General features: G+C 50.7%; 2 protein-coding genes across 4 annotated transcripts in view; one reads left to right on the top strand and one right to left on the bottom strand.

Annotated features, from left to right (window-relative positions):
- The window catches only part of TPCN1 (two pore segment channel 1), a 63,836-nt gene extending 57,322 nt beyond the window's left edge, over positions 1-6,514 (top strand). For all 3 annotated transcript variants that reach the window (XM_082416481.1, XM_082416480.1, XM_082416482.1), the window contains 5 exons: positions 224-292; positions 492-576; positions 1,743-1,882; positions 2,078-2,158; positions 3,848-6,514. In XM_082416481.1, coding sequence (XP_082272607.1) covers positions 224-292; positions 492-576; positions 1,743-1,882; positions 2,078-2,158; positions 3,848-3,967 — 495 coding nt within the window. In that variant the 3' untranslated portion in view covers positions 3,968-6,514. The remainder of the gene's footprint in view (positions 1-223; positions 293-491; positions 577-1,742; positions 1,883-2,077; positions 2,159-3,847) is intronic.
- A 227-nt stretch (positions 6,515-6,741) lies between these two features.
- The window catches only part of SLC8B1 (solute carrier family 8 member B1), a 29,475-nt gene continuing 15,998 nt past the window's right edge, over positions 6,742-20,218 (bottom strand). Inside the window, exons 10-15 of the mRNA XM_082416516.1 lie at positions 19,746-19,887; positions 14,186-14,307; positions 12,496-12,649; positions 11,631-11,711; positions 10,413-10,477; positions 6,742-7,924 (exon numbers count right to left, since the gene is read on the bottom strand). Coding sequence (XP_082272642.1) covers positions 7,727-7,924; positions 10,413-10,477; positions 11,631-11,711; positions 12,496-12,649; positions 14,186-14,307; positions 19,746-19,887 — 762 coding nt within the window. The 3' untranslated portion in view covers positions 6,742-7,726. The remainder of the gene's footprint in view (positions 7,925-10,412; positions 10,478-11,630; positions 11,712-12,495; positions 12,650-14,185; positions 14,308-19,745; positions 19,888-20,218) is intronic.

Here is a 20,218-nt window from a genome sequence, read left to right as displayed (position 1 = left end):
ACTCTTCCAAAGGTTGGCCGTATCAGTCCTGGAGGGAGTGTCCAGGCCTTAGGAGCTCAGAGGAATTTTTAGACCCAGGGGAGCAAGGTCCCCCTCCTTCGTCTTCCACAACCGATCAGGAAGGGTCTGTAGAGAGCAGGGGCCATGGAGAAGCCTGCGTAGACAGTGACCCGGCCCCCCCCCCCCAGGAGCTCGTTCACTCCCTGCTTCCCTCTGTCTCCAGGAAGGCGTCACCTCGCAGACCTCCCACTGGAGCCGCCTCTACTTCATGACCTTCTACATCGTGACCATGGTAGGTCCAGGGACACAGACTGCCCTTCACCCTCCTCCATCTTCAAAGCCTCCAGCTGCCCCTGCTCATCGGGCGGCAGCTCAGGGAGGAGGGGGCTGGGGACACATCTGACCGGGCTCTGTTGGCTCTGGGGCCCCGCAGCAGCTCACACCCCCCTCATTCCTCTCTCTCCCTGCTCCTCCTCTCCGTGCCCCGCCAGGTGGTGATGACTATCATCGTCGCCTTCATCCTCGAAGCCTTCGTCTTCCGAATGAACTACAGCCGCAAGAACCGGGACTCGGAAGGTCTGTGCAAGTGGCTGGAGCAGGGGCTTTTGCTGCTTGCTGCTCATCTGTCTGTCTGTCTGTCCAGTCTTTTGGCAGTTCAGCTTACTGATCTGGCTTAGCTTTTTTTTTTCCCCCTCAATTTTATTTATTTATTTATTTTTGGCTGCGTTGGGTCTTTTTTGCTGCACACAGGCTTTCTGTAGTTGTGGCGAGCGGGGACTACTACTCTTCGTTGGGATGCATGGGCTTCTCATTGCCGTGGCTCCTCTTGTTGTGGAGCACGGGCTCCAGGCGTGTGGGCTTCAGTAGTTGTGGCTCATGGGCTCTAGAGTGCAGGCTCAGTAGTTGTGGCACACGGGCTTAGTTGCTCCACAGCATGTGGGATCTTCCCAGACCAGGGCTCGAACCCGTGTCCCCTGCATTGGCAGGCGGATTCTTAACCACTGTGCCACCACCCAAGTCCTGGCTTAGCTTTCTTGATCTCTTATTTGCATTGATTTTTCAAATATTTAATGACAGAAAAATGCACGTGATCTCATTTTAAAAATCAGAACAGTACAGCTCAGAGATCAAGAAAAATCACAGGCTGATTGTGACCCCAGCAGCCCTCTGTCCCGCCTTGCTCATCTCCCCGACTGTTCATCCTTAGCTGTTCCCCCTTTTAGTTATTGTCTCCACATTTCTAAACCACATGTTCGTCCTCTGGCTCTTGATTTAAACGGTGTAAATACCGTTGACCACAGAGCCTAATACTACTTCCTTCTGCAGCTTGCGACCCCTTGCCTCCCTTTTCCCGGAGTGCATAGCTTTCTGTCTAACGATCCTTCATTCTTTCCAGATTCTCCATCAGAACTGCCACATCCCTATTACTACTTGTTTCCAAATCTCTGTCCTCTCAGACTACCTGATCATTTTCTTTTGCTTGGAGACTCCCTCCTGAAACCCTCTGTCCCCTGTAAGCTGGTGGCCTGACCAGCGCTCCTGACAGCCCAGCAAAGGGAGGGGATGGGGAGGGACATGAGTTCCAGATGGTGGAGGGGGGGGGTGGTCGTGCTGATCCAGAGTTTTGCTGGGAGAGGGAACCTTAAGGTGCCCATAGGGAGCAGGGAGGATGGCTAAACCAAGCCAGACTGGGGGCTCTTGAGTCCCAGGCTCCTTCCCCCTGCCGCCCTCCCATCCTGCAGTTGACGGCGGTATCACCCTTGAGAAGGAAATCTCCAAAGATGAGCTGATTGCTGTCCTGAAGCTCTACCGGGAGGCATGGGGAGCCGCCTCGGACATCGCCCAGCTGCTCAAGATCCTCTCCCAGATGGAGAGATACGAGGTGGGGAGTGACAGGGCCTCGTCCCACAGAGGGAGCGGGTTGTGGCTTAGTGCAAACCCTCCCCCACTGTCCATCCCCTCAAGTTTTGGTGACACTTTTGGGGGGCACCGTCGCAGAAGCCAGAAGAGGGGGGTGAGGCCGGGCGCCAGGACCTTGGCTCGGGCCGGTCCCTGCAGCCTCTCTGTTCTTCTCTAGCAAAATACCTTGGTGTTTCTGGGACGGAGATCGAGGACCAAAAGCGATCTGAGCCTAAAGATGTACCAAGAAGAGATTCAGGTAGGAGCGCCCCTGACCATGCTGCCCAGATCCTCCTGCCCGGGAGTGGTCCTTGCCACTGCTGAGCAGAGGCTGCTCTCTGGTCCCCATCTTGAGTTTTGTGGGGAGCTATGGGATTATCTGTTGGGACCACTACCAGTGGACCACTGCTCAGGTCGGGGCAGGCTTCAGGGCTCAGCCTTGAACCCTTGAAGCATTCCCCAACAGCCACCCTGTCACTCTTCCACATATGTCACTGACCTCATCTCATTCTCCTCCTCTGAGCCAGAACAGCAAAGGAAACGCGTACAGCGGGAGACGTACCGGGCAGAGCAGGGAGCACAGGGGACCCTGGCGAGCTGGCCTGGACCGGCCTCTTCAAAGAGGATGGTCCTTCCCACATCCAGCCAGACATTGCCCGATAGGAACAAGGGCCTGCTGCACCTGGCTCTCTTGGGGTTTTTGATTGTTTTTGTTTTCTAATTTAAGAGAAGGGAAAAGTCAGATTTTTTTTTGCAAACTCTCCCAGTCTTCCCACATTGGCTGCTAAGTGAAAGAGCTTGCGAAGCACCCCGTGGGCTGGCGCTCTGCAGCCCAGACAGAGCCATGGACTTCGGGCCACCCATCGGCCCAGGCTCCCAGCTCCCTCGCCAGCCACTGTGACTATGCTGTTTTCAGGCTGGAAACCCTTGTTTCCCTGGGACAGTGATGACCAGGGTCCGAGCCCAAAAGGCCGGGAGGCTGCAGTCCCCTGAAGCGACTCGCACCTTATCTGTAAAAACACAAGGGGTCTGGGCGAATACCTGGCCAATCACTGCACTCGGAGTCACAGAGATGAGGAACCAACATGAGCTCTGGTGTCATAAAACCCGGGTTTGATTCCAGGCTCCGTGACCTGGGGCAGGTCACGCAGCCCATCCCCATCTATGAAAGGGGGACAGTCGCTGCCTCACAAAGCAGAGGAGGGGACGGCACTAGACACGCTGCCTGGCCGTCCACTCCTGGCCTCAGTCTCCCCCTCTGCAGAATGAGGGGGCACAGAACTAGGCCATCATCTCTGTAATTTTTTAAGCTCTGAAGTTCTGTGGTTCAGACTCTTTAAAAACATAGGATTTATATTTAAAATTTCTCAATTACCTGAATGCGTCTGTCCCTGAAAATGTCGGATGATATAATGATAATAGTCTTAGGCGGGTGAGCATTTGGTTTTTTTCAAAATGCTCTCACAGCCATTTTGGAGGGCAGCAAAGCAACCGGGGAGTTGGGAGACGCACTCAAGCTTCATACAACTTTATACAGCTTCTGAGCTTCGGGTTTCCTGGATGTGAAATGAGGACACCCAGCTCAAAAGGGAAAACACGGGGGGTTGGCGAGGGGGTGGGGGGCACACATCCCTTTGTGAACCACAGAGATCATGTTCACAAGTGAAGGGTGATTATTACTACCCAGGCCTCATTGAAAGGGGTGACGGGGCCAGGCACACTTGACAAGGAGGTTTGCAAATCTCTAGTTAAAAAGGGAAAGATTGCATCGTCATTTTTCTATCTAGGGTCCCATTCAGAATTCCCAGCAGATCTGGGTGGGGGGCGGGGCACGGTGGGCTGGCAGCCCTGGCTCCGCTGCTGAGGCTGGAGGGTCACAGCACTGCCCGGCCCGGGTGACCCCGTGAGGCTGGGGGCCGCTCAGCGCCCTGTCTGCTCTCTGCTTTAGGAGTGGTATGCGGAGCACGCCCGGAAGCAGGAGGAGCAGCAACGGCAGCTCAGCGGCTGCGTGGTCCCCACCGCCCAGCAGCCTCCGGGCGGCCGCCAGCGCTCCCAGACCATCACCTAAGCCCAGCCTGCGAAAGCCAGCTCTTCTATGCAATAACACAATATATTATTTTACTGCAATGTATCAGAATAATGTGTGTATATATATGTTTTATATATATACACACGTTCATAAATATGCACATATTTATATATAGGAAGAAGAAAAGACAGGCAGACAAGATGAGGTTTGGTTTGTACCCACCTTGCCCTGTTAAGCCCAGAAGTCAATTTCATTTTTGGGGGATCAGGCCACTAGGAGCTCTTCTTAACATGGAAAGCTCCAGAAGGCCCCTTCACAAGAGCACTTGGATGGATCTCTGCAGGGCTTGCCTTCAACGTGGGCCAGCGTCCCTAGGCCAGATCCACGCCGTCTTCCTGATGCTGCTTTCAGAATCCCACCCAGGCTGACAAGCTAGCTTCCCCACTAACCTGCCCTGCAGCCCACATCCTGGGGTTCCTGTGTTCTGCTTTAGGGACAAAACCACTTAGGAAGGAAAGAACCCACATCCTCGGGTTGGTATGTCTCTAGATATGATAATGAAATTGGGTGTTCCCTTGGGGGACCAGTACCCAGCGCCTACTGGAACGAGTGATCCAGGGCTGTGGTTATTCCGTATGGTCAGATCTCAGCCAGTGCCAGGAGGCGAGAGAGGCCGTATCCTGGCTCCGTGAGCCTTCTCACCTACCCTTCTTTTGGTTTCAACCGTTGTTGCTGAAAATCCTTCTAAAATGGCCTTTGGAATCACAGCCCAGTAGGAGGAGGAAGACAGGCAAGAGGCCAGGCCGATGGCTACCACCCCAGACCAGGTCCTGAAATGGGCTTTCTCCTTAAATCCCTTTTCCTCGGGATCATCCTGTTCAAGCAAAAAGACATTTTGGTTAATTCAGGATCCTGCTAAAGACAACAGCAGATCCTTCACGTGTGTGCATTCGCTGGAAACGGGAACAGAGAGCACAGAGGCTCACCTCAGGCTGTGCACGGCTGCCCTGCGGCTCAACCCGCTGGTCTCCTTGGCCAGCTCCCCCCTTACCTTGAGCAGTCGCCCTCCGTAGACTTGACTGAGGTAGGGTTGGGGACGCGGCTCACCCCAAGGTTTCCACTCCCGGGAGTAGGTTCAGGTGGCCTGTCGTCAGTTTCCTGAGTTCCCCAGGGACCTTGGGAGAATTCTCTGAGATCAGGATGCAGTCGGGGCTTGAACCCATAGCGGGCTGTTGGCGTTGGCAGCTCCGGTGAGCGGCGGTGGCAGCGGCAGAAGCAGGGTCAGAGCAGAGGGAGCCTCGGCTCAGCTCTCCTGCGCTGTGAGCCTATCTATCTCAGTGCAGGCGGCAGAAGCAGGGATGAAAGGGGCCAGGGGGGCAGGGGAAGCGGCCCGCACTGGGCATCCTGCCCCAACCCCCGCTTTCCAGCTGCCTCCACTGCCTCCGTGACTTAGGGAGGCGGGTGGGCAAACTCCCCCTCGCCACATCCTCTTCCCAGCCGGGCAGGGCCTGATCCCGGGGCGCGGTGCCCCGTCTCCACGGCCAAGTCTTCTCGACTGCGGCCTTGGACAGGCTGGTCCCACGGCCAGCACCACACAGCTCTGCCCCTCACTAGGGGAGAAGTGGTGGACGTTTCTGTTTTTAAAGCATAGCCCTTTAGGGAAACAACGAATCACTGAGAACCACTGAGATTCCCCAAGGGAATCAGGAGACGGACATTGTCCTCTTTATCTCTGGAGGGCCACGGGCCATCGGAGGCAGCTCGGCACCAAGCCCCAGGCCAGAACCCCTTCCCCTCTCCAGAGAAGGAACTTTGTTTGCACATTTGGGTGCCTTTTAGCTTTTGTGTATTGAAACGGGCATTCTGGAAGCAGGAGTCAAGGGGCAGCTTTCAGAGGAGGGCGTGAGTCCTCCGACCTCAGCATCTGCCCCCAGGAGGCTGAAACCTGGGAGGGGCGCCAGGGAAACTGAGCGCAGCCCCCCAGCCCCCAGGGTGAAGGCTGGTACCAGGAGAAGTGGGATCTAGTCCAGGCCTCCCAACCCCATCCTGTGAAAGGCCCTGGTTTTAGCCAGGGACGGGATGAAGGCCAAGGGGCACCAGTGCTGGTGCACCGGACTCCAGCCGCTGGTGGGCGCCATCGTGACTGAGGCCAAGGACAGCTGCCCCCTCGGGGTCACTGGGGGCCTCCTCAAGTTGACCAACTTGCACACAGGCTGTCAAGCAGGGAGCGGGTGTCACCCAGGGCTGTGAGCTCTGGGGACCCAGGACATCCAGCTCGGATGCCCTCTCACCTCCCACGTCTGCTGAACAACACCAAGGTGAGATGCGCCGACTGGGTCCGGGTCACGCCACCTGTCAGTGTCTGTGATGGCCCTGTGCCCCTGCCCCGCTTTGGGGGGCACACCATCTGGCCCCTCCTCCTTGCTTCCCTCCCCCAACCCAGCCTTACTCCACACCACGTGACAATCATTTTGTACAGACAGAGGGAGCAACGCTGTAAGGTTTTTGTACAATGGCGATGTTACCTAGGAAACCCACCGCGTCTCCGGCTTTCTGCCATATTAATAAAAGAGCCTCTGCTTTGTACATGTGACTGCTGCCTCGTGACTTCCACCAGGCACCATTCGGTGGCTTCTGAGATCGTGGGGAACAGGGAGAGGACCCGTCCCTGCCCGTTCCTGACCCTACCTCAGCCCCACCCCTAGACGTGCCACAAAGTCCAGATCCGTCAGGCCCAAGAGCCTTCGGCCCTGGAACCGACCACTTGTCAACCTGACCCAGGTTAAGAAGAACTAGTAACAGCTGGGTGTATGTTATTTTCTGTATACTTGAAATATTTAATAATTTTTTCATTGGAAAAAAAGACAGCTGAGTCCCTTTACTGCCGGCATAAGGCATTGAGCAAATGGAAGAGCTGCTTATTGAAAAGGTGGGTCACTGGCTGACAGCAGGAAGGCGCCCAGGAGTGGTCATCACCCTCCCAGAAGCTCGCAGGCAAAGGAACCCCAGCCCAGGGCTCCCCCTGAGGTAGGCACAGGGCACAGTCAAACTGACTCCTGTTTTGCAGCTGGGGAAACCTCTGAAGCCAGCAGACAGTTCTAGAGGCAGAGTCTAGAGCTGTGCCGTCCAATATGGCAGCCACTAATGGGCCAGTGCCACTGGCTGCTATTTTGGAGTGATATATATTATCATTAATTTCACCTTTTTCTTTTGGTTTTATTAATGTGGCGACTAGAAGATTCAAAATTAGGTACGTGTCTCACGTTCTATTTCTGTTGGACAGCGCAGCTCTAGAACTCAGCCCGCATCGGCCCGAGGCCCACAGCGCACAAGCTGTTCTATCTGCCAGGTCCAAGTCACCCTGACTCCCTAAACCCGGGTTTGGCAGCCCTGAGAGAAGAAGCGGGAAGGCAACAGGGGGTGACTATGGGGAGGGGCCTAGGCCTCCACAACTGTCTCCAGCCTGGAAGGCACCCAGGCATCCCCTTCGCCCCGGACCCCAACTTTCAAGAGGCTCTGTAGATAACGCATGGAAGACTTCTACCTGCTGCCTGGAACTCTGTCCACAGGGAAGCCCAGCCTCCGCAGTCCCAGAAACAAGGTTTAGCTGTCCTTACTGCACACAGCGGCGACTGGGGAGCTTCGGCAGAGAGCACAGCCCCACGAGCCCACGCCCCGTTCATGGTCTCTGCCTGGGCCACGCTCGCCTGAGCGGGTTCTAACGAAGGCACTTCATCCTCGGTCTCACCGCCTGCAGTGACACCCCCGACCACCAGGCGGACCCCGACACAGCTTCACTCACACAGTTTTCAAGTGAATCACTCCAAATTCAGTGAGCAGGGCCACCAGGAGGAAGGTCAAGTACAAGAGGAGCAGGCAGCAGCCGTAAACTCTGTTCAGCTGGAAGCATTGCAGTGGGACCGAGACCAGGGAACAGACGAGGCTGAGGCCTAGGGTGCCAGCCAAGACCCACACCAACAGTCCATCCGGCTCCAGCTGCGGGGAACACGGGGAGAGAGGCTGGGTCACTGCAGCCGACAGTCAAACTGAGGTTTGAGGGCCCCTCCTTAGGGGCCACGGAGGGACTTTCGGCCTGCCCAGTGGGATGGCACCCCGCACCTTGAAGTTCAATGTTTTTAAGCCACCTGGTATGCAGTAATTTGTTATGGCAGCCCTAGGAAACTAATTCATATAGGTTTTATATATATGTATATGTAGATATGTATGTATATATAAAAATATGCATATATATGTATACATATATATATTACATGCAGTAGTTGAAAAATTCTCCAGCAACACAGAATAAAAGGAAATGAAATTGTCCTCTTCCTACTTCTCTCCCTTTCAGATTTAGTTAGCATCTATCTAACATATATGGAAGACTTAACCCTAGGTGCTATCCTAGGTATATTACACCCACCTTAGTCTTTTATCTCCCCATCACATAAGGAGACCGTTAGGACCAATCCACAGTGAGGAAACTGAGTACAGCCGACCCTTGAACAACACTGGTTTGAACTGCATGGGTCCGCTTATATGGGGACTTTCTTCAACAACTATAGCACCTGTATTTTCATTTCACGATCTTTAAGCGTGGGGGGGGGGAAACATTTGTGTTGAATTAGAGATCACAGTATGTGGAATCGAAAGAGCTAGGGGTTTGAGTCATGATTCTATGCAAACTCTTTTGGCATCCTGTCCCCGGATCATTTATCAATTCCTTTGCTTTTGAGGCAGAGATAGCAGTACTCAGATTTGCGAAGTCCAAGCTCATACCCTACCCTGTTTCCCCATACAATGATACATGTACACACAGATGTGTGGGTACACGTGTGCACATACAGGCCTGTCCATCCATTCTGAAACCACAAATGGGACCATACAATAGGTACGTGCTTAAGAGCAACCTGTTTTTCAGCCAACAATACGCCATGGACATCCTTCTATGATGACCTCTCATGATGCCCTATGTCTTATGCAATTAAAAGCAGGAGCACAAACAAAGGCAGTGGAATGCAGACAGACAGACATAACCCCCCCACACACACATTCCACAAGGAGCCAGAGAAAAGAAGTAGGGCTCTCAGGGGACCAAGCCCTAAAGCCTCAGTATCAGGAGCCACCTGAAAATCGAGAATGAAAGGAACCTATTAAACCCGTGAAGAGTATAAACAAAATTTGCAGACACAGGGTGTTTACCCCTTAGAAAAGCAAACTTTTCAAGCGGTAAGTAGCTATTTGCTTATGGGCGTGGCCACTGTGAAAGGCCGGCCCTGCTGCCAGTTAATTACAAGTCAGCGGCAAGAGTCTGTTCAAGAACTAGCTGCCTCTTGGAGAAAGAGGTGGGCGACTTTGTTCCCATTAACGACGCCATCATTCAGCTGCACATTCCAACTGCTTCCACGCGATTAGCCTTAAAACCATCCCCTGGGCCACATCCGCTCCCCGTCTCCATCCTTCTCTGGTTTGGCCTCTGAATCCAAGTCCTTGGGAATGCAAAGCTGGGGCCCGAATCTGGGTTGACTCTGCCTTGCACAGGGTGCTGCTGGCCCTGTGCAACATTTCCAAAGAGAAAACTTCACTTAGGAATCTCAATTTCTTCTCTAGAAAAGCTGGATTATCTGGCCACAGGAGGCCCACCTGAGTCACCCACACGATTTGGTTACCTGCCCTGAAGTAGTGTTTTGAGTTTTCAACCTTGTTGGAAACCTGTTTCTCAAGTGTCCAAACCTTCATCGGTCCCCAGGGAGCATGTTTAAAATGCAGGTTTCCAGCCCCCAGCCCCTGGAATGCCTGGGTCAGGAGGTCTCACATGTTCCCAGGAAATTCCTGGGTGCCCTTGAACCCAAAGAAACTCTGCTGCTCAGTGCATTTCAGAACTTCTCCAAATCTATGGAGATCCCCCCTTTCTGGGCTGTTGCCAACATTCTCTCTCACCCCAGCCTGTTCCCTCCAGGCAGTGGTGGGATAAGGTGTTCAGCCTGGCCCTTACCTCATGTCTGCTTATCCAGGAAGCTTGTGGTGGTGGTGGTAGGGGAGGCATCAACCCCATTTCACAGGTGAGGAAACTGAGGCTCAAAGATCCTCAGAGTCCTGATTCATTCAAAGTCACATAGCAAGAGACTTCAGTGATGAGACCAAGACCCCAATCCTGGGCCTTCCTGCCCCTTTCCCTCAAAGCTACATCTTAATTACTCTGTGACCTTGCAAGGAATACCTTTTTTAACCCTATATGCAAAATGTTTTTAAGGTATTCTACAAATCAGACACGTCGCAAATGTAGACAAGTCCTCTCCCCAGTAAGTGTCATCTACTGAGATGTGAATGGTCTCCGGTCCAGAGGAGGGAGGGGGAAGAGGAGGACCGGGAAGAGGGGGAGAAAAAGGGAGGGGGAGAAGGAGGGCGAGGGAGAAGGGGGAAGAGGGGAGGAGGAGAAGAGAGCTTTATGAGGAGGCCCCTGCAGAAGCATCTGGCCACTCACCTCCACCTCCACGTGGCCCCTGGAGATCTGGAGCAGGCAGCCCAGCCCCACGCCCACCAGGATATCTGCAGCCCAGCTCAGGAAGTTTGCCAGAACATAATGCCCCATAACCCCAACCACACGGCCCACTGGCTTTCTTTCTGATCTCTGGCTGTGTTCCCCCCTCCCCCCAAAAGCCACCCTATCTGAGGAGACCTTATCCAGTTTTAGCGCCTCTAAGAGAGTCTCCAGTGCACATTTTGCCTCAGTCTGTAAGGATCGCAGGAGGTGACAGAAACGCTTGGTACCTGGTAAGATGGAGAAATGGGAAGTGAGGTGAAGTGACCACCCATGGTCCACTGGGGAGACTGGTGACGGAGCATGTCTAGGGGCCACCTCTAGGGGTTGTTCAGGGGACGCTGCTCCAGCAAGGGCTCCGTCCTTCCCACCCCAACCTGGCTTTAGGGCTGTGGTCAGGAGAAGCCACAGCCCTAAAGCCAGGAGCGGGTCACAGTGAGCACCTGGGAGTGACAGACAGCAGGAGGCATGCTGCACACAGGTCACACAGCTGGCATGCAGCAGTGCTGAAACCGGCACCCAAGACTGTCCAGATTCAAAGCCCTGTCTTTTTCACAGCCCCAGGCGGCCTGACCCTGCCTTTTCTATATAGACCAAGGGGTGGCAAATTAAAGCCTGCAGGACAATCTGGCTCAAGGTCTGCTTTTATTAATGAAGTTATATTGGGACCCAGTCACGCCCATTTGTTTATGTATTGCCCATGGCTGTTTTCACATTACAACAGCAGAGTTGAAGAGTTGCAAAAGAGATCCTATGGTCCACAGAATCTAAAATATGTACTCTCTGGCCCTTTAAGAAAAAGTTTGCCAACCCTGACATCTACAGACCATGACATCTGTAAGCAAGAGGGAGGGGTCTTCCACAAGCTTAGTGTGGGCACCTACTAATAATACCTCTGCCCTAACAAGACGAATATCTGCCATCACTGCTGTTTGCCAGGTGCAAAGCACTTCTGTCACCTCATTCAATCCTTATAACAACCTATGAGATCAGTCCTCTCAATATCCCCATTTTTACAGATGAAAAAGCTGAGCTTAAGCAGCCGCATCACCTGCCCCACGTGTTCCAGTGAAAGCCAATCCGGGGCGGTGTGGGGTTGGGGGCCACGGAGCACACCCTTGGCTCCCAGCACTGAGGGAAGGGCAGCCCCAGAAAGGATACTGAAGATGATGCCACCAAAACAGGCCGAGAACGCCATCCGCGGGTAGCCCTGGCGGGCCAGCGTGAAATCTGAGAAGACATCTGTGTGGAAATACGAGAAGGCCTTGAGTTGTGCAAGGCTTCCCCTGGCCCTTCTTGTTCATTCACTCCTTCATTCTACCCACAGTCATTCACTCAACAAACCCTGATGAAGGTCTGCCTGGCTCTGGCACTAGCTGGCTGGGTGCTATGGGAGGCCACATCGTCCCGTAAGACACAATTCCCTCCTTAATTCCTTCTACCTGCCTCTTTTCCACCAGGGGCAACTTTGAGGGTGTGACATGCCACCACCAATCTTTCACCCATGTCCCATCTGCTGCTAGCACACACAGTACCTTGGTGCAAATTAGGAAAAGGGGCCCAAAAAGGTGAGTGGAAGGAGAGCTAGACTTTGGGCCCCCTGATCCCTTGTCAGGATGCTCTTGGGCAGTGCACAACCTGACCAACCGTACTTGGCAGCTCTAGCTAGAGAAGGATATCCGTATGTATGAGTGAATGCCTACCCATGTCGCACACCCATGGACACATTCCACCTGGTTGGCTGCAATGAGCTCCATGTCCTGCCTGAAGTCTGGGGAGCCATTGAGTGTCCATGCATCAGAGAGTGGGGAAGAGGCTGGGGGCTTCTACAGAGCCTCCCAGCTCAGGTACAGTCTGGGCCATCCCACCCCGATGCCCAATGATGGTCACTCCAAATGACAGGCACTGAGCGCCTGCTGAGGGCAGATACCCCGGACGCCCCTGCCCACATGCAATTCTGTCTGGAGGAGCAAAAAGCAGTGAGGTGGCTGTGCTCATTCTAGAAGCCCACCCGGCCCCAAGTCACCTCCAATGCTGTTCCCCCAGGCCAGCAGCGTGAGCCCCAGGACGGTGTTGCTCAGCCGGAAGACCACACCCAGGGACCGTAAGATGTTCACCACCTCCGTGGCAGCTGCGTTGATCCACAGGGCGCTGGTCAGGAAGCCCAGGAAAGCAAAGAGCTGGGGGAGGGAACAGGGACACAGCCTTAGTTCCTCAGCTATAAAATGGGACAATAACAGAACCTACTCCGTGAGGTTCTCATGAGCATAAAATGAGTTAGTAGATGCAAAGCAGTTAGAGCCTGGCATATATTAAGTGCTCAATAAAACGCTAGATCAATATTACCATTTTGTCAAAAAGGAGTTCATCATAGCTTTCATCAGATTTCTAGTCTATGGACCAAATGCCACCTCATCACCAGAAAAAGAAACTCCATACCCATGACCAGTCACTCCCCAGCCCACCCAACCTTCCTCGCAGCCCCTGGCAATCACTCCTCTATTTTCTGTCTCTCTGGATTCGCTTATTCTAGACATGTCATAGAAATGGCCTCACACAATACGTGGTCCTCCGTGACTGGCCTCTTTCACTCAGCATCATGTTTTCAAGGTGCATCCACCTTGGAACATGTGTCAGTACCTCAAAGACTAGTAAGAAACACTGCCTAAGACCATTTCTCTAAATAACCAATTGGCTGAAAATTCAACTTCCTTTGGGCTGGTACATCCATTCAGAGTTTCTGAAAATAAAAACTAGAATTTTTAAAAGCAATAATTAGCAAAAAAAAAAAAAAGAAAAAAAAAATAATTAAGTAAACTTTTGAGGAAAAGGTCTCTGGACAAACTACCTAAAAATTTTTTAACATCCTGCAGAGGTGAGAGAATGGGGAAAAAACACCCCCAAAGACCAAACAACTCCATCACTGGAATGTGATCGTTAGGAACCCAGGTGCTTCCTAGTTAGGATGGTGGAAAAGAGTCTGGTAGGTCTTTAAAAAGGTAAACATACAGTTCACATTTGACCCAGGAATACACCCAAGAGAAATGAAAGGATTATTTCTACAGAAAAAATTTTAAACCAATGGTCATGGCAGCATTATTCATAATATCTAAAAAGTGGAAAAACAACCCAGGGTCCGTTAATGGATGAATCGATAAACAAAATATGCTATATCTGTATAATCGAATAGTATTCAACCATGAAAAGGAATGAAGTACTGATACATGCTACAACATGGATAAACCTTGATAACATTTTGCTAAGGGAAAGAGGGCAGTCATAAAAGACCACATATTGTATGATTCCATGTATGTGAAATAAATAGAACAGGAAAATCTAGAGAGGCAGAAAGCAGACTCGTGGTGGCCAGGGGATGGTGGGGAGGATGGGGAGCGCCTGCTACTGGGTACAGGGTTTCTTTTTGGGGTGATGAAGATGCTCTCAAATTGTGGTGATGGTTGCACAGCTCTGTGAATATAATGAACACCATTAAGTTGTATACCTCAAACGGGTGACTTGTATGGTGTGTGAATTACAGCGCAATAAAATAAAGCTGTTACCAAAAGAAGTGGACCCTGAACAGGCACAAAACTCCTTAAAAGTGGCTTTAAAGACCTGTCATGGTGGAAAGTGATTAGCGGCCAAACTGTCCCAGAACATCTTCCCAGGAGACCTCAGTGTCCCCTCTCCCGGCTTGGAGAGCCTAGGTTTCTTACCCAGTGAAGCCTGGGGGGCTCGCTGTTGGATGTGGCAAAAAAGGTCACTGCAGCCAAGGCTGTGCCTGCGATCACCACTACGGCCCAGACGGGAAAGAGGCCACCTATCTCATAGACGCCATCTGCAGAGGGACGAGAAAGGGAACTGGTACTCTCCGTGGCTTCAACTTGGCGCCTCCTCCTGGAAGCCCCCTAAGAATGACTGAGATGCTGTGGAGGGGAGACCCATGGATAAAATGCACAGATAAAATTCGATTGTTTGGATATAGGGTAGATACCTCCTATGTGCCCAGTCCTGTCCTAGACACTTCAGGGAGACAGAGAAATTAAAGACACAGCCCCTGCCCGCAAGCTACTCACATTGGAAAGAAAAGACAAACACATGAAAAACAGACTCTCCAGCCTTTTGTTGTGGAACTAGGATGGGAATGGCTAAGACTACTCACCACCACTATCCTTTCCCGTGCCCATGGCAGACATCACTAATCAACCATGATGCTTTGGTCCAACTGAGCTTCAAGACAGCACCCTCCAGCCAGGCATTACCAATGGATGGGCATCGCTCCATGAGATGAACTGTACAGTCAAATACAAACTTACTCACTGATTCTGGCTCTCTTGAGAAGTCTACTCCACAAACCAATCCATTATAAAGTTACGAAGGTTCCAGAGGCTTCATATAAAAACACCAAAGGGAGGAAACCCTGCAGGCAGGCAGAACACTCTAGAATTCTCCACATACCATCCTTTCACCACTAGTCTCAAAGGCAATGGATGGTTAAACTGCCCAGGCACATGTAACAAGACTTTCCTTTTGTTCTTTAGTCTAGCTCATGGGCTCGCAAACAGCAGTGGGCATAAGGATTACACGAGGGGGCTGAATATATAAAATTGTGTGCACAATACACTGTGGGAGATTTTCAGGGGGTAATTTTGACGGATGTGACTTTTACTTATAGAGCTGGCTTTGGAACCTGACGCCTGGGTGAGAGGTCCTTTCTCTGTATTTCCCAGTCCTGTGTTAGAGGAATTTCAGGAGGTGGCTGGGGCATGGCGTAGTCAGGAAGGACTTCTTGGCGTGCTGAGGATGTGAGCTGAGTCATAAGCAGAGAGGGGCACAAGGGTTCTACAGGAAGAGGGAAGAGATGGGTGGGAAGGAATTGAGCAAGTTAGTGTCATCAATAGCAGAAAAAGGCCTGGAGAAGGTGGCTGGCTCAGGGTCTCAGAGGCCTTGAATGATAGTTGGAGGACATAGGCTTTTTCCAAGAGGCATGGGGGAGCCATGGAGGTCTTAGAGTGGAGGAGTGACCACAACATGTGAAAAGTGGCACTTTAGAAAGATGGCTCTGGGGGTGGCCTAGAGAGGGAGGATGGAGGTTGGCAGTGAAATTGGGAGACTTGGCTGGTGGACACGGCACCCCCCAGGCAGGGCTCTCTATCTCTACCCTCGCTTCTCCGCCTTAACTTTAATCAATGAAAATAACCCGCTCCTGATTAATTCTATTAAATGCTTATTAACTGGAAGCATTTTTGCCGGATTTATTATCTCCAGCAACATTCAGTTCCCCTAATAACCATACTGTTCTACCTAAAATTAACTGCCCTCACAGTGACTGTCCTAGGCTTTAACTTTAGCACGTGAAATTAATCTTACACAAAACATAAAATTTAATTACCCCTCAAGCACCTTCAAATTCTCCAACCTTGTAGGGTATTTTCCCACTATCATACACTGCCTACCACCCTACTTAAATCTATCAACAAGCCAAAAATCAGCATCTTCTCTCCTAGACTTAATCTGACTAGAAAGAGTTTTACCAAACACCACTTCCGTTATTCAATTAAATTCTCGACACTAGTTTCAGACCAAAAAGGTCTAATCAAACTATATTTCCTATCATTCCTCATTACCCTTACTCTAAGCATAGTTTTATTTAATTACCACAAGCAAACTCCATAATAACCACAACACCAATAAGCAGTAATCAACCAGTAACAATTACCAATCAAGTACCATAACTATATAATGCTGAAATTCCTATGGCTTCCTCGTTAAAAAAAGCCAGAATCACCTGTGTCATGAATAACCCAATCTCCTAGCCCATTGAACTTAAATAAACTTCCACCTCTTCGTCTTTTAAAACTTACAGCACTGTTGAAAATTCTACAATCAGTCCTGAGAGAAGTATTCCTAAAACAGTCTTATTAGAAACCCAAACTTCGGGACTTCCCTGGTGGCGCAGTGGTTAAGAATCCGCCTGCCAATGCAGGGTACACGGGCTCAAGCCCTGGTCTGGGAAGATCCCACATGCCGCAGAGCAACTAAGTCCGTGCGTCACAACTACTGAGCCTGCACTCTAGAGCCCGTGAGCCACAACTACTGAAATCCACGTGCCACAACTACTGAAGCCCGCACGCCTAGAGCCCGTGCTCCGCAGCAAGAGAAGCCACCTCAGTGAGAAGCCCGCACACCGCAACAAAAAGTAGACCCCGCTCGCCACAACTAGAGAAAGCCCACGCACACCAAGACCCAACGCAGCCATAAATAAATAAATTTATTTAAAAAAATAAATAAATAAAAATAGTTAAAAAAAAAAAAAGAAACCCAAACTTCAGGGTCAGTAGCCACAGCCATTGTATAACCAAATACTACCAGTATTCCCCCTAGATAAATCGAAAATACCATTAAACCTAAAAACAAACCACCAAAATTCAACACAATTCCAAAACCAACACCACCACCCACAATCAACCCAAGTCCTCCATAAATAGGTGAAGGTTTTGAAGAAAACCCCACAAAACTAATTACAAAAATAGTACTCAAAATTAATGTATGTTATCATTATTCTTACAAGGAATCTAACCATGTCCAAGGACATGAAAAATCATCGTTGTTATTCAACTACAAGAACACTAATGACCAACATATGAAAATCACACCCATTAATAAAAATTATCAACACACTTATTGATCTTCCAGCCCCATCAAACATTTCATCATGATAGAATTTTGTTTCTCTACTAGGTATCTGTTTAATTTTACAAATCCTGACAGGCTTGTTCCTAGCAATACACTATACATCAGACACAGTAACCGCTTTCTCATCAGTAACACACATCTGCCGAGACGTAAATTACGGATGACTCACTCGGTGTATACATGCAAATGGAGCGTCCGTATTCTTTATCTGCCTATTTATTCACGTAGGACGTGGCCCATATTATGGGTCCTACACTTTCCTAGAAACATGAAATATTGGAATTATTCTGCTATTCACAGTTATAGCCACTGCATTCATAGGCTATGCATTACCATGAGGACAAAGATCATTCTGAGGAGGGCAGTCATTACCAACCTTCTTTCAGCAATCCCATACATTTGACAAAACTTGTCGAATGAACGAGGCGGCTTTTCCGTAGATAAAGCAACTCTTTCACGATTCTTCGCCTTCCATTTCGTCCTCCCATTTATCATCGCAGCACTAGCAGCTGTCCACCTACTATTCCTTCCCGAAACAGGACCTAATAATCCCACAGGAATTTCATCCGACATAGATAAAATTCCATTTCACCCCTACTGTACAATTAGAGACATCTTAGCTGCCTTACTACTAGTTCTAGCATTACTAATATTCGTTTTATTTTCACCCAACTTACTAGGAGACCCCAGCAAACCCCCTCAACACACCACCACACGTTAAACCAGAATGGTATTTCCTATTCGCATAGGCAATCTTACGATCAATCCCCAACAAATTAGGAGGAGTTCCAGCCCTAGTCATTTCAATCTTAATCCTAGCATTTATCCCAATACTCCACATATCCAAGCAACGAAGCATAACATTCCGACCTCTTAGCCAGTGTCTGTACTGAGTACTAGTAGCAGACCTATTAACACTAACATGAATTGGAGGACAACCTGTAGAACACCCCTTCAACATCACTGGAAAGCTAGCATCTATTTTATACTTCTAAGTCTAGTATTTATACCAGTAATTGGCATCATTGAAAATAATCTCCTAAAATGAAGAGTCTTTGTAGTATATTTCATTACCCAGGTCTTGTAAACCAGAAAAGAAGAACAACACATCTCCCTAAGATTCAGGGAAGAAGCTTAGCTCCACCATCAGCACCCAAACCTGAAATTCTACTTGAACTGTTCCCTGACATTTTTTTATGGGACATGTACAAGATTATTGAGTACGGTGTCAGTATTAAAATGACCCATTTTTACCATAAGCTGCTATGTACATCATGCATAACTGCGCTACTCCCACAGTCTGGGGGTTCTATCCAGTGCTCGGCCCAGAAGCGGGGTCACAAACGCATTAGCCTGGACCAGCTACCACTAGATGGTGTTGGGGCAGGTGGACAAGACACTACATATCATAGAATCACATCCCAGGAAACGGATTCCTTCATCAATTCTCTCACTGTAACAAATTTAAATACCTTAAATGTATTGGAAATGATGCCAGTTTCCTACTGATGCAGGTGATACAGATTCCTTTCCAATAAATTAAAAAAAAAAAAAGAGCTGATTTAAGTATCAAATATAACAGTTTAGAGTGAGAGAAAAATCAAGATCGTTCCTGAATGACTAACGCTTGGGAGCCCCTCTTTTAAGAAGCCACAAGGATGGTGAAGCCAGCCCGCAGGCTGGAGAGGCCGGCCGTAATGAACCAGACAGCTGGCACCCGAAGGGGGCGCCCTTCCCCGCTCTGGGTCCACACTGTGTCCTGATGGACGCTCCTTCCCTCAGTGCCTGTGTCCTCCCATAAAATGGAGGCGAAACACAGAGAATCTGGCAGCCTTTTCATCCAGACACACTTTCGCAAAAAAGCCACAGCCAGCTATGCATTTGCTACCAGAGCCCTACCTCCACTCCAGGAGATGCCCCTGGGTTGAGGGGCAGGAGCCCAGATGACAGAGAGAGGAATGCGCAGCATGAGATACTAAGGTCAGACAACGGGAAGAACCTAGGTAGCAGGAGTTAGAAGACACCCGACAAGACTGGGCATTGCCTTAGCCAGAGCAGGTCAGAAAAGGAAAGCCTGGGGCAGGCGGGGGAAGACTCAGTGCCAGTGGGGACCAGCCAGGTCACACAAATGAGTGAAGTAACCCACCCAGGTCACCCACAGTAGGCAATGGAGGGGCCTGTGAGGAATCAGTCAGTGGGCACCCGCATTGTGGGGGGGCGGGGGGTGCCCCTCTGCTCAGCTCCAGCCAATTTTGCTTTTAGGAATGTGGCCCAGACCTTCTTGAGAAGCCCAGTCCTGGATTTTGACGTGAAATCTGCAAACTGTGTAAGGCAAGGGAATGAGCCAGAGGGCTGGACTTGGTCCGAGGCCCACCGGTGTCCAGCCTCCATCTGGAGCCAGCGGGCCTGGACCAAGTGACTGCGGGAGGCTGGTGTCCTTCATGGCACAAGCACACATTAAACACCGGCTGTATGTCCAGGATTGCCCCTCTGGCCCAGGGTCCCCTGGTGTGGCTGAGAAGAAAACTCGGGAAGATGGGGAAGAGGGAGGTGGGCTGGCCTGGGGGAGGGGATACTCACAGGCCCCCGACTGCAGGGTCAGGACCAAGAACAGGGGGCTGATGACCAGGTGCAGGCAGTTGAGGGGCCGTTTCCAGTTCCCATCCTCCTTGTCGGGGTCCATGACGGGGACGGTGAGGAGCAGCAGGAACTCCACGGGTAGCTGCCAAGTGCGGGAAGCCAGGGAGGCCTGTGCTCGGCTGCCCCACCCTCAGCTCAGTTACTCAAGAACAAGGCTGTTGCTAATAGAGCACCCACTGTGTGCAGGCCCCCAAGTGCCTGGATTAGCCTCCTACTGCTGCTGTAACACGTTGCCACACACCGAGGGCTAGTACAGCGCCCCAACTGCTAATCCTGACAACGCTGTGAATAGGAAGTCTAATTTTCCTACCTTTCAGATAAAGAAACTGAGGCTCAGAGAGGTTAAGAAACTTTGCCAAAGCCACACAGAAGGGTATATGAAACCAGGATAGAGGGGCAGCTCTGACTAACCC

Source organism: Balaenoptera physalus (genome assembly GCF_965194825.1).
Source record: "Balaenoptera physalus genome assembly, chromosome: 12".
In the NCBI taxonomy this organism is placed as follows: domain Eukaryota; kingdom Metazoa; phylum Chordata; class Mammalia; order Artiodactyla; family Balaenopteridae; genus Balaenoptera; species Balaenoptera physalus.
Note: the sequence above shows the minus strand (reverse complement) of the source record. Positions and strands in the feature narration are given on the sequence as shown.